Source organism: Lathamus discolor, chromosome 13 (genome assembly GCF_037157495.1).
Source record: "Lathamus discolor isolate bLatDis1 chromosome 13, bLatDis1.hap1, whole genome shotgun sequence".
NCBI lineage: Eukaryota > Metazoa > Chordata > Aves > Psittaciformes > Psittacidae > Lathamus > Lathamus discolor.
Window position 1 is genome coordinate 12,286,099 of NC_088896.1, and position 12,896 is coordinate 12,298,994.

Here is a 12,896-nt window from a genome sequence, read left to right on the forward strand (position 1 = left end):
CGTGTTGTAAAATGAGTTATTAGAGCTGTGTTGCTGAAATAGTCTTGCCATGCCGTCGGTGCAGGTCTCTGCCCTGGCTCTGTAGCACAAATAATAATGGGGTTTGTCTCTCTTTATGCTCTAGGTGTGTGCAAATGCTTTGACCAAACAGTAAGTTGGGTCCCATTGTTGCACATCAGAGGTCTCCCTTGCAGAGTGGCTGACCCCTTGGATCAGCGTGTGGTGGGAGGACAGTGGGTCTTGACACAAGCACTTGCTTTCGCAGGGGCTACGAAGCTGGAGGGATGCAGATATGGTTGATGGCTGTCGTTGGTTGCTGAGTGGTCTTGCTCAGCAGCAGGAATGATTGTAGCAGATGTATTTTGAGACAAAAGAGTAATGGGACTTGGGTGAGGGGAAAAGGCTTGGGTGGAATCATAGAATCACAGAATCATTGAAGTTGGAAAAGACCTTTCAGATCAGGACCTTGATTGCCAAGGACCATTGCACTTGTTCTCTTGTCCTTTGAGCAGTGCTGTATCTTGACTGGTGCTCTGTTTTTCCTGGATCCTACAACCCAAATCTCTCTGGAATGTTCCTCCAGCTATTTTCCTTGCAGTGCCAGCTCCCTGCTTTTGCAGGGCACTCTGATACAAATTCCTCATCTAACAGATTGAATAGTCTGACAAACAACAAATTCTTCCCTTGCATCTGTGTATCTTGCGTGCCTGGTTAAAGGACTCCCCACATCCACACTGTTAGCATTGATCACACTAGTCGTTCTTACTTACTTACAGAATGATCTCAATATTAAGATGATTTTAAACAGAAGTCCAGCAGATCATTTTCTTTATTTTTTCCCAATCAATATATACAGGGAAAAGTAATTTTAAGCAGTGAGGTTTTTTCCTTAACTTCCACAGTCTGTGCCGGTGCGTGAGGTTGGACTCTCTGCATCTGCAGTGTGTGTGAATGCACATGTCCATTGGCCTCTCACAGAGCACAGGGTGCACAGATGTCTCTTTTGGATTTCAGCTTCTGCATCACTGAAAGCACTGGAATTTCCTGGGCTGCACACTCCGAGGCTCTGTGCTTTCACTTGCTGGCTTTCTGCTGTCCAGAGAGGGTAAATGCACTTACACATGTTGCCTCGCATCGCTTCCGTGTGTGTTGGGATCATGTGCAAGCTTGTAACCAGTGGCTGAATGTGAGCTGCAAACTTTCGTCTGGAAGAAGCGTTTCCAGGATATACCACGCTGCACATCTGTGGCTGGGTGCTCCAGCCCCCACATTCCTGGGTAGCTGCTTGTACCTGAAGCAGATTTTGGTTGTGTAGCAGAAGGAACTGCAGCTGGCAATAGCAGCTACACAATTCCCGGGATCAGAGCGAGCCAGCCCAGCTGTACGGGAACTCTTGTTTCTTGGCAGTCATCTCGCTGCTGCTGGTTGTTCCAGATGATGCTCTTGAAGAACAGGCACATTGGCCTCTGGGATGAAGGAACCGCAGGACAATAATCCTCGGAGCCAACCTGGCTTCCAGCCCTTTGTCATCCTGACCAGTTCATCTTTGCAAGAGCTTTAGAAAATGTGTTGCCTCTGCTTACTCTTTGAGCTGGTTTGAGTCACCTCTTCCAGGAAAATCCTGTGGAACCAGCTGTGGCTGTTGTGAAGTGTTGCTCCATAAATACCAGCTGCTTGTAGCGAGCAGCCCAGCACAAGTGTCTCGTACCAGGACTCCTGTTACTTTGGCATTAACATGAGGTGCTGAATGATTTGGAAAGTGTATTTTGCAGCTTTATCAGAAAGTAATGCTTGATTTGCCTAGACAGGCTGGACCAGATTCAAGGTTGAAGTCCCTTCCAACCTGGTGTTCGGTGGAACTGTGATTCTAGGGTTTTCACAAAGGCTAGTACAATTTTAATGGAAAAATTCCCAGGTGATGGTGTATAGCCATGCTTGAGACTGGAAGTATCCCAGTGTCCAACCTGGAAAAACTGCTATCATTCTTCATTGAATGATTTTGGGTATGTTGTGTGAGCCTGCTCACTTGGAGATATGGCCATGCCCCATCTAGGACCTCACCCTCCGAATGGCTTGAATGCGAGTTTTGCTTTATTGCTTTCTTTCAGCAACCTGGAGCAGCAAAACTTTATGAACAGAGTAGTGAAGCTGCTCTTTTAGCTGAGGGTAGCTCAGGCTTGGTCTCATCTGCATAATGCTGCAGAACTAGAGGAGGGGGCCTGGGGATTCATTTCCCCTGCGTGTGGGCACTGGGGTTTTGAGTCACACGTTTGAACAGGGCAGCACACAGGGGCATGGATAAAAATTTAACCCACAACTAACTGGGATGTCCGGAGACCTGTCCATTGGAATGCAGTGACCTGAACCATGGGTGGATGCTGCAAATGAGGCTTGTCCCTGTGGAAGAGGCACTGTAGCCGGGCTTGGAGAGCATACTGATGTGGTGTGCTGCAGATGCATGCTGAGTGTGTGATTTTCAGCGTTCAGTGCCTACATTGTTAGATAAGCGGATTAGAAAACATTGCATAAAGTGGCATTGCAGGGGGCTGTCTTTATACCTGCTACTTGCCTTGTTTTGCAAACCCTGATTTCACAGCGGAACCCATTCAGAGCTTGTGCTGAGATTGTTCACATGTATTGGCCTTTTTAAGAATCAAGGGGTCACAGTTTCAGATTCACTTAATTCTCAGAGCAGTGATATTTTTCTTTTGGGATCAGGGTTGGTGGTGGGTTTGTGGGGCTTTAAATCTAAACCCTTTTTACTCTTAAGGACGGATATGTTGGGTGCAGTGAGCTCCTAGTGTGTTGCAAGCAGTCAGCTTCACTGTCTCTGTGGTGAGCTAAAGAGCTTGTGTGTAATTTCCCACTCCTTAGCTCCCCAGAGTTTCACTTTTGCAGTGGAAACCAGTTGCCTGAAGTTCATACACAGGATTCCAGGTTTGTCAGGTCACTTTGAAGGTATCCTGCCGCTCAGGGCTCTGTGGCGTGGCTGGAAAGCAGGCAAGTGCCGTTGTACCGGCTCCCCAAACTGGTCCTTGTGCTGTGCCAAGGAGCAGGGACAGGCTATTCCTTGGAGGAGCCCGGCTGTTCCCACGATGGGCTTCTTCATTTTGCCTCCTCAAAAGTCAGTTTGGTTTTGGCTCTCCCTGGGTCTGTGTGCAATTTAGGAACAGACCCAAAATAGGATCGCTTTTAGGGATGGTAGGGAACTAATTTACATTAAAATAACATCATCTCTTGTGTGGGCTGTCAGTTATTGACTCCATACCTGCACTGAATTCCAGTTCCAAAGCTCTGACGAAAGATCTCTTAACATGGAGCATCTGTGGTTATTGCGTGTAACTGTAGTCCTCTTGGCTGATGTCTTGTGGGGTTTCTCCCTCCATGCTCCTATCTGCAGGGACACGTGTGACAATCACTTGACCTGCTCCACCAGCTCTGCCTCCAGCCTTGACACCAGTGCCCAGTTCCAGGACAATAATGGGCAAACACAGAGCACCAGATGGGATGAACAGCAGAAAGTATTTGCCCTTGAGCAGGTCTGTGGTGTCTTCAGAGTGGACCTGGGACAAATGAGATCCCTTCGCCTCTTCTTCAGGTAATGCGTTCCTCTGTATGGTAATTGTGTGTGCTCTTGATCAGTGCATGCTGGGCTCTGGGGGCAGATGGCTTCTGCCATCCTCCCTGGAAGACTGTTCCTGCTTGCCTCCAGGAAAGCAGGCGTCAGCCTTCCCAAGGAGAGCCTTTGAATTACAGTTATAGGGCCTAAAAGATTTTTTTGCCTAGTAAGGTAAAGGTTGCTCTTGCCTGTCTTACCAAAAGCATTTCAGATAATGGTAGAAGAGTGCTGTTACCAGGAGTGGAACTTCTTGGGGAAAATAGTCACTATGGCCATGTCATGCAGTCATAGAATATCTCAAGTTGGAAGGGACCCATAAGGATCATCAAGTCCCAGAGTATAAGATTACCTCTGTGCCCTGTTTTAAGTGATAACTTGGGGCTACACTTCCTTGTAATTTGCTTTCCACTCCCTCTCATCTGATGTTCCCCTTCCCACCAGGCCCCTTGCTGTCCTGGGCAATAAATGCAGGTTGCTCTTCCCGTTGTTTGGTCCCACAGCGATGAGGCGTGTACCTGTGGACAATTGGTTGTTGCGAGCAGGGAGAGCCAGTACAAGATCTTCCATTTTCACCATGGTGGCCTGGATAAGCTGTCCGAGGTGTTTCAGCAATGGAAGTACTGCACAGAGACCCACCTCAAGGACCAGGTACCTGAGCAAGGTTCATGGCACAACGAGGGTTTCCAGCAGGTGTTTCACAGGGTTTTAAGCAGGGAAGTGTGTTGGAGAAGTGGAGCAATGAGTTCATGTCACCACGTCAAGCAGAAAGACAAAATTCATTGCATGTTGTTTAGGATGGAGCTGTAGGTGGGACACAAGGTCTCTCTTGTACTTGCTTGTCCCCATCCATTCCTGTTTTGCCTGTGGAATGTGAGGGAAGATAATCCAAGGATTTGCATAGGTAGGTATTTGCTAGACCCAACAGGTCAGCTCGGGGCTTCAGGCGTGTGAAGGGGGGGATCTGCAGTGATAGGTCTGAAATTCTGTCAAGAGCCTTTCATCCATTTTGTGCACCATGGCACACTGCTTGGGAAATGTTTTGACAAGGCATCTCGCCATATTTTGTTCAATCTACATACAAATGTGATAAGAGCTCTTTAATTATCTGTTTAAGATACTGTATGTGCTTATTAGAAACAGTGATTTTTAAATTTCCATCCTTCCCACAGAGCCCCCTGCTGCTTTTCTTATTATGGTCGCATGGGCTCACTTTTTGCATTGAACAACCTTTGATTTTTAAATTAAATGTCAGCTGCAGTCTTGCACTGGGATCATGAGTGCCCTTAGAGAGCCTGGCAGTGCAGTTCCCTGCTTGCCTAACAGCAATCCCTTTGTATATGGCCAATCATATGTAATTTATTGCAGGCATTCCTGGCAGGGTGAAGTTTTGCTGTAAGCAGCATTAATTCAGTTTCAGGTCAGGGATAAGACTGGGGGAGGAATGGAAACAATTTTTTTCCAGGATGAAGCTGGTCTGTGGCTCTCGGATTTTTAATTATTCTAATCACTCTCGCTATTGTAATGGTTGGAGTCTAAAAACCCCTCCCCGAGTGCGGTGCCTCAGTGCTTAATCCTGCGGGAACCATGCAAAAAGGTTTTCCTGCTCTGAAAATTGCTGGGTTTCACACTCTGCTGCTAGCCCTGGCTCTTGCCTCCAGTGTTCTGCTATCTTTGCCCCCATTCAGCAGCTTACAGACGAGAGGACATGTATGCAGTTCTCCATCCGCCGCCCCAAGCTGCCCTCCTCGGAAACCCACCCAGAGGAGAACGCCTACAAGCGCCTTGATGTGTCTGCCTGGCTCCATCACCTGAATGAATCCGGACAGGTGGAAGAGGAGTACAAGCTGCAGAAGGTGAGGGGCTGCCTGCTGCTGGTTTGAGCCTTTTGCTGCTGCTATGGAGTGCAAGCCCCCAGGTGGGAGCTCCAAAAGTTTGCTTCCATGCTGGGGGCAAGAACTGGACGTTAGAGTATAAAGACTGGTGTGCAGTGCTTGGCTGGAAGTCTTCTGGTGACTGGAGATGAGTCTGGATGGTAGAGAATCTCCCTGCCCAGCTTCTGCTGCTGCTTGGAGTAAGTAAACCAAAGTGTCCAGTGCCAGATGTGTTTGCAGAACGCAGTGTGAACAAATCAAAGAATGAAAAATGGAGACTGCTGTATGAAATAGTGCAGGGGGAGCACTGGGTGCAGGTCCTGAGAGAGAAGTTTGCAGTGAAATGCAGTGTCTCTAAGATTGGGGATTAAGCCGTGACATGAGAACGACACGTTAATCATAGAGCCTCTCCAGGGGGGGTTATTGACATTGAAATGAGCCCGATTTGTGTCTGGTCTGGGAATAGAAGGCCAGCACTTTCCCTCTAAACATGTGCAAATTGCAGGAGCTTGAATCAAGGCGTCACTTGTCAGGAAAGAACTGCAAAGCCACCAAAGCATAGTGGCAGGCAGTTTCTTGTTGCTGTTTTTGGGAGTGTTAAAACTGTACCAGTCATAACTTTTGCTCTTTCTTCCAGGCCATTTTCTTTGGTGGGATTGATATTTCCATCCGTGGGGAGGTGTGGCCCTTCCTGCTGCACTACTACAGCTATGAGTCCACCTCTGAAGAGAGGGAGGCACTGAGACTGCAGAAGAGGAAAGAATACTTTGAGATCCAGGAGAAAAGGTAACAGACCAGCTTCATCCTTCCCTGCTCATCTCTGCTCAGGCCTGACGTCGCAGTGATACCACTGGTGACGTACAGAGTCTCTGCCTCCTCCTCCTCAGCAAAAGCTGATTGGAGTAGAGAAGTGAGAGGGGTGGTAAAGGAGGTGTATTGGGCACAGCTGAACTCTTGAGGATCTGGAGCTAATACCAGACCCTCAAGCTCAGATATTCTCATTTGCATTATTGAAACAGGCTCATCAGTTCCATGTAGGGAAGCTTATCTCATAGGCAAGACTATGAGCTTAGCATACACTGAAGGTGGAAATGGAAACTTACAGTTCTTTATAAATATATCTGTATATAAAAATAGGGAAGAAAAAAAGGATATCTAATTCAAAGAAGTTATTACTGAAAGAACTGTATGTTGTAACCCAGTTGTGGGTACATTTAAGCTGGAGAGGGACAGCAGTATTATTAATTAGGAGACAATCAAAATAGAGTGGTTAGTTCTGGTGTGCCACCCACAAGGAGCAGTGCAAAGCAGAGTCCAACTGCTTCTAAAGTGGAGTTTATCACAGAAAACCCATCATGTCATCCCGTTTATAGCCCAGGAGGCTCCTTCTGGTAATCCACTGGACAGACACTGCTGTTCTGGACAGACCTGCTTGTCTGTTTTCCAGGTGATGAGAAAACTCTGAACAAGATTAGTTCTTTTCTGCAATCTAAAGATTAAATAAGGCTTTTTGTTCGTTGTTTAACCATATTCCTCTCTTGGCAACATACTCCTGTTGCTGCTCAATTTCCAGGCTCTCCATGACTGCAGAAGACCAGAAGGACTTCTGGCGTAAAGTACAGTTCACAGTGGATAAAGACGTGGTGAGGACCGATCGCAGCAACCAGTTCTTTCGAGGGGAGAACAACCCAAATGTGGAAACTATGAGGTGAGGTGTCTGATTCTAGTGTCCCAAGCAGCGTGTCCTGCTGAGTGTATAAAAATCTTGGTAAGCCTGGCCCTGGTCACTGCCTTGGGAGGACTGAAGAACACACGTGTATGGTGACTGGTTCCAAGTGGTGCAAAACCAAGGACTTCTTCTCCAGTGCTTCCATCGCTGCTTTAGCCATGTACTTCTTGATAAAATAACCCTGTTCCCATCACCTGGCTTCCCTGCACACACAGGCACAGAAGAGGTGTGAGCCTCCTGTGGCTATGGGAGGGTCATGGATTCTGCAGCAGGGCTGGGGGTAGTTGCTTGTGTCTGTGGTGAAGGATGAACACAACAATCTGCTTCATGGCTGTGTCACTTGTGAATGTGTGCCTGCAAAACAGCTGGAATTCATCTGACAGTATGGCTTGGAACCTCATAGGTGTGTAGGTACCATCTTTCCCTTGGGTCTTTCATTTCTGTTCTCTTAGTCTTTTTACATTCTCCTTTTCTGCTTGTATTTTGGTGTCTGGGTATGCAAAACCTTCTCCTGGCATTTATTTCACTGGACTGATGTTTGCGGCAGGGTTTATCTCTATGTGTTGAAGTAGGGTTGTGTGTCCTTGTACCTGAGATGTTCTGTGTTGCTTGTTCCTACTGCACTGCTCCCAGTGGGCTAGAAAACAGGACCCTAAAGAGTTCTGTTCAGATCAGTTGTCTTATGCTGCTGTGTGCTGTCCAGAGCTCTGCATGTCTATCCAGGAGCCTCTTTGGATTGCTGCAAAATGTTGTATCCTAAAGAAAGGAGAGTTAGGTATAGTGTATCTGTGCTAGTTAGTGCATACTTCTAGGTACAGTCCTTTAGGGAATGCAGTTCTGTGGGATGCAGCATGCTGCAGAGCTGCTCAGAAGTTCACAAGCCTCCGGGTGCAACTGGAGGTTAATGTTTCAGATGGCAGGAGTGATCTGTTGCTCTTTTGCACCTTGCCTGTCTCAGCCTGTGTGGTAGCAGCTGGGATAGAAGGGAAGGGGCCCTGTGCTATCGTGTCTCACCTCTCCCTTTGCATCTCTTCTCCAGGAGGATCTTGCTGAACTATGCAGTATTTAACCCAACAATTGGCTACTCCCAGGGGATGTCTGACCTGGTTGCCCCACTCCTGGCAGAGGTTCTAGATGAGTCGGATACTTTCTGGTGCTTTGTAGGACTGATGCAGAACACAATCTTCATCAGCTCACCCCGGGATGAGGACATGGAGAAGCAGCTGGTGAGGCTGAATGCTGAGCTCCCTTCAGCCCTGTCTTTAGCTTCTCCTCTCCCCAGTCAAGTTAGAAGGATGCCATACAGCAGTTGCCTGGGCTGATGGGTTCCAACATGCCGAATCACACTCCAAAGCACAAAATACCCAATGGATAAAATTGATCCTGGGTGATCAGGGCACTCCTGAGGCAGTTATAGCCAATAAACTGTCCGAGAGGTTACCTTGGCTATGCTAAAGGCTGCTGATTCAAGGAATCTTTTATGATCAGACGTGCTCAGGATGCTGCTTGCTTTTCCTTTGTACTTCCCTCAGCCAGTAATGTCTCACCAGCTCATTTTTGTCCTGATTCTGGGGCATTTGGTGTGAATGAGGTGGAGGAACTGATTGAACTGCAGCCCTCTCCTCTGTGGGGTTGGTTTCGTTTGGGGGTTTTTTTAGGTTTTAACATTTTAAATAGATTTTGTTTAATTATATCCAAAAGAAAACCCTGATGTATCTGAAAGAGCTCCTTAAAATAAGGTGATCCTGTTAAAAAATAGGTACTTTTTAGATTCTAACATGAATGTCAATTGTTTTCTGGTTAAAATCCTGAAAAAGCCATTCTAAATCTGAACAGTCCTGCCTGGATCATGATGGCACCAATTTAAAGTGGTAAATTTGCGGTGGAACCCCCCTGGGAGGCTGCTGGTGCGGAGCAGTTAGTTATTGCACAGATTTATGCAGGGGAGTGGGCCTGTATAGTCAGGCTTTCCAAAATCACTTCCATATTGCTCAGCCTCTATTGAAATGAAATACTGCCAGAGATAGCTGTGCCCTTTCTTTTCTCTGGTTTTTAGCTGCTTTCCTCAGCCTGAATCTCTCCCCTTCTTTCTTTTCACAATGTGCCTGTCAGGGGGTTTCTTTTCACCCTCCATCCTTCCTTGTGAAATAGCTGCTGTGCCCTGCAAGCTCTGGCCTTTAATGATAGATCCAATAATGCTGCTGGCGATGCTGTAAGAAACAGGCTGTGAGAGGACTGTGGCCAGCTCTGCGGGAGCCCAGGGCTGGCACACAGAGGAGGGGCTCCTTGGGATGGTGCCGGAGGGTGCAGGTCCCTGTGCTCAGAGCATCTGTTGCAGATGTACCTGCGAGAGCTGCTGCGCCTCATGCACCCGCGCTTCTACCAGCACCTTTTGTCCTTGGGAGAGGATGGGCTGCAGATGCTTTTCTGTCACCGCTGGATCCTGCTCTGCTTCAAACGGGAATTTCCAGATGCGGAGGCGCTGCACATGTGGGAAGCATGCTGGGCTCACTACCAGGTAAGATACCTGGTGATGGGCGCAGTGCACACAGGGCAGCAGCAGGGCCTTTGCTGAGCCCTCACCAGCTAGGCAAGCACTGCACATTTCAGTAAAGGCTCTTAGTAGCAAAGCATCCAAAGTAAGTAGGTGCTACAGAGGGTCTGTAATCAGCAAAGAGGTTTATCTGTGCAGCAGGAGGGTGGAGCCCTGCCTCTACTACTTCAGGATTCTGGGCTTCAAAAGGAGATGGGTTTTTTGTTTTGTTTTGTTTTGTTTTCTCCACATTCACTTCTGAAGTTCAGACTTCTCTCACACAGCTGGAAAATGCCTTCCCCAAAATCACTAGTCTGCTTTGAAAGCTGTGGTGTAAACCTTGCTGCTGTGCTGGAAAGGGAAGAGACTTTGACTCAGCTCTGGGTCGGAATTCACCAATAACTCATGTTCTCTGTACCACCAGGCAAAACTGAAGGAGCAAAAAATCTCACTCAGGACATGCTTGTGGAGAGGGGGGAGGTTAAGCCAGACTCTGCCTCCACCTGCTGTACTCCAGCCCCTCGTTTCTCATTGCAGACAGACTATTTCCACCTCTTTATCTGTGTGGCCATTGTGGTGATTTATGGGGACGATGTGATTGAACAACAGCTGGCCACTGACCAGATGCTGCTGCATTTCAGCAACCTGGCTATGCACATGAATGGAGAACTTGTACTCAGGAAGGTAAATGCCTGTGTGCTGATGTGGGCTGAGTCTCAGGTCCAAGAGATGAGTCAGAGCATTGAGAAAATCAGGACCGATGCTGCATCTTTCTCATCTCCGGTCTCCCCTGCTTGTCTGCAGCCTGGGAGGGTGGGATGCTGCTGTTTGCTGGAGAACAAGACTGGAGAAGTAAGAGGTAGTTCTGGAGTGCTTGGGTGGTAACAGGATGGTTGGGATGACCCTTGCATGTGCTGAGGGAAACAGCAGACAGAGCTGTTCATCTTTGTGCCATGGTCTCCAGTTATCTCAGGCTTGGAGTGACCACAGGCTATGGGATGTGCTGCTGCTGTGACACGGCAGTGTCCCAGTGACCTTCAGGTTTGTGTTCAGGAGGGATGCTCCTTTCCTGAAGCTTTGAGTCTTCTAAGGTAGCGAAACAGGAGGGTGGGATGTGAGGCCACAGGTACCTGTGCTGTTCTTCATCCCTGGTGAGGACTGACTTTGTCTCTCCCTTCTAGGCAAGGAGTCTGCTCTACCAGTTCCACCTGCTGCCCCGCATCCCCTGCAGCCTGCATGACCTGTGCAAGCTGTGTGGGACAGGAATGTGGGACAGTGGCTTCATCCCTGCTGTGGAGTGCTCTGGCCATCACCCCGAGTCTGAGAGCTGCCCGTATGGGGGACTGGTAGAAGTGTCTTCTCCCAAACCAGGAACCGAAGGCAAGAGAAGCTTGAAAACACGGGACGTCTTTGCTTTCCGAAAATAGCTGTGGAGGAACAGGGTGTGTGGAGGAAGAGGGAAGGGCAGGAAGGATGTGCATAGGAATAAATGTCGAAGGCAAAAATGGAGGGGGGTCTTGTCAAGACTCCTGAGAACACTGAAAGGTGGAGAATAGAAAAGGAATTAAATCCCTCTACAGGAGAAGCAAATTCCAGTGCACTGGCGCTGGAACCTGAAGAAGATGCATCAAACCAGGAACAGTGTTTGCACGTGTTTGGATTTGATTTTGTTAGAAACATGCTTTTTCTAGGTCTTAACAAGGAGTTTTTATTCTGCCTCTGGGACTGGACTGGTTCACAACCAGAACTTTGCTACTTGCTGATGAGAAATGAGAACACTAAAGAGAGCCAAGTGCAACCAGCAGCGTTTGTGGGTCAGGCGGAAGGAGCAGAGCGGCGGCAAGGCCGGCCTCTGTGATGTCCCTTCATCCAGAGCACACCACACACACATGCTCTGCTTCAGCCAAAACGTGCAGCTTTGTGGCTTCTCTCAAAAGCCATAAAGACCATTTTAATTATAATCTGCCAAAAATAAAACTGCAGACTATTGGGATTGCAGGGAAGGTGTCTGCTTTGTTGGCAGGGAAGAACTGGTCACCTAAAGGTCTTGTCTCTTGCCTTTTTGTTGTTTTATATGGTGTTCTGCCTGGCATGATTGTTTTCTCTCCCATTTGTACAGGACATGTACAGCCACACGTCTTACAGCACTGCTTTTCTGCAGTCAGGATTTTCATGAACACCTTTCAGAGTTTACTTCTTCATGACATTACAGCAAAGCTGTTTCTTTATGCTGACAACTACAGACTTCCAACACTTGCTTATGGAAGTCTGTTGTTTCCAGTATGTATCCCATTGTGTTTCCTTTGGCTCCTCCTGATTACTGAGTATTTACTGTCCTTACCTGTCCTTGCCATAGGCTTCAGCACATACATTCCAAGTGGGCTTTGGGCTCCTCGCTTGGTGCCACTTATGCACCCGCTTCCCCTGCCCAAAACGAAAATGAAACTTGGTTTGTTTTTGCTGAGCTCTGTCTCTGGTAAAGGTTTCCCTGAGTGTTTCTGAAAGGACAGCACGTTTCTGCTCTCGCCTTCTGTAAGCGGAGCTGGGGCCTTGAGCACAGCCGTGGTGCCAAATGTCCTTCCCAAATTCACTGACATCCAAAGGTGTGTCCTGAGCCAGTGCAAACGGAGCCAGGGAAACAGTCTCCTTGTAAGAATGAAGAGGAGACAAGGTGAGAGTGGACTGTGCTGGTCTGCTGCATCCCTCTGCATGGTGTATGAGGCCTTGCAGCCTTTCCTGGTTGCCTTGTGCACTCACAAAAGAGGCTGGCAACTGAGCTGCTTTCTGTGAAACCAAGAGTATGCTGTGTTCGTAAGGGGAAGATGACTTGACCCGGTGCAGGCACATGCCAAAGACAGGCTGTTGCGTGGCAGGACAGTTTGGCTTCCAATTTGTGTGCCTTTAATTCAGAGGGTGAAAACCTTCCCTTTGAGGAGAGCAATGGTGAAACGTGCTGCAGCATGGCACACGTTCAGAATGGCCCAGCTTTGAGAGGTGCCACGGCTGCAGCATGTGCTGGGGTTGTAGGAGGTGACACCTCGTATAAGGGCTGGTGGCTGCTTTGCTGCAAAGTGGAGGGCTCTTTCAGTTTTATGATGTTCCATCATAAGAAAATAAAGGTCTGTGTGAGGCGTTTGTGTGGTA

General features: G+C 48.1%; 1 protein-coding gene across 6 annotated transcripts in view; it reads left to right on the forward strand.

The window, feature by feature from the left end:
* Positions 1-12,896, forward strand: part of TBC1D16 (TBC1 domain family member 16) — a 30,624-nt gene extending 17,728 nt beyond the window's left edge. For 4 of the 6 annotated variants that reach the window (XM_065694089.1, XM_065694093.1, XM_065694090.1 and 1 more), the window contains 9 exons: positions 3,401-3,598; positions 4,120-4,267; positions 5,305-5,472; positions 6,128-6,276; positions 7,064-7,198; positions 8,259-8,445; positions 9,558-9,737; positions 10,290-10,436; positions 10,934-12,896. In XM_065694089.1, coding sequence (XP_065550161.1) covers positions 3,401-3,598; positions 4,120-4,267; positions 5,305-5,472; positions 6,128-6,276; positions 7,064-7,198; positions 8,259-8,445; positions 9,558-9,737; positions 10,290-10,436; positions 10,934-11,179 — 1,558 coding nt within the window. In that variant the 3' untranslated portion in view covers positions 11,180-12,896. Of the gene's footprint in view, positions 1-3,400; positions 3,599-4,119; positions 4,268-5,304; positions 5,473-6,127; positions 6,277-7,063; positions 7,199-8,258; positions 8,446-9,557; positions 9,738-10,289; positions 10,437-10,933 lie in introns of those variants that run through there. The other 2 variants (XM_065694092.1, XM_065694095.1) reach the window with 2 other exon arrangements.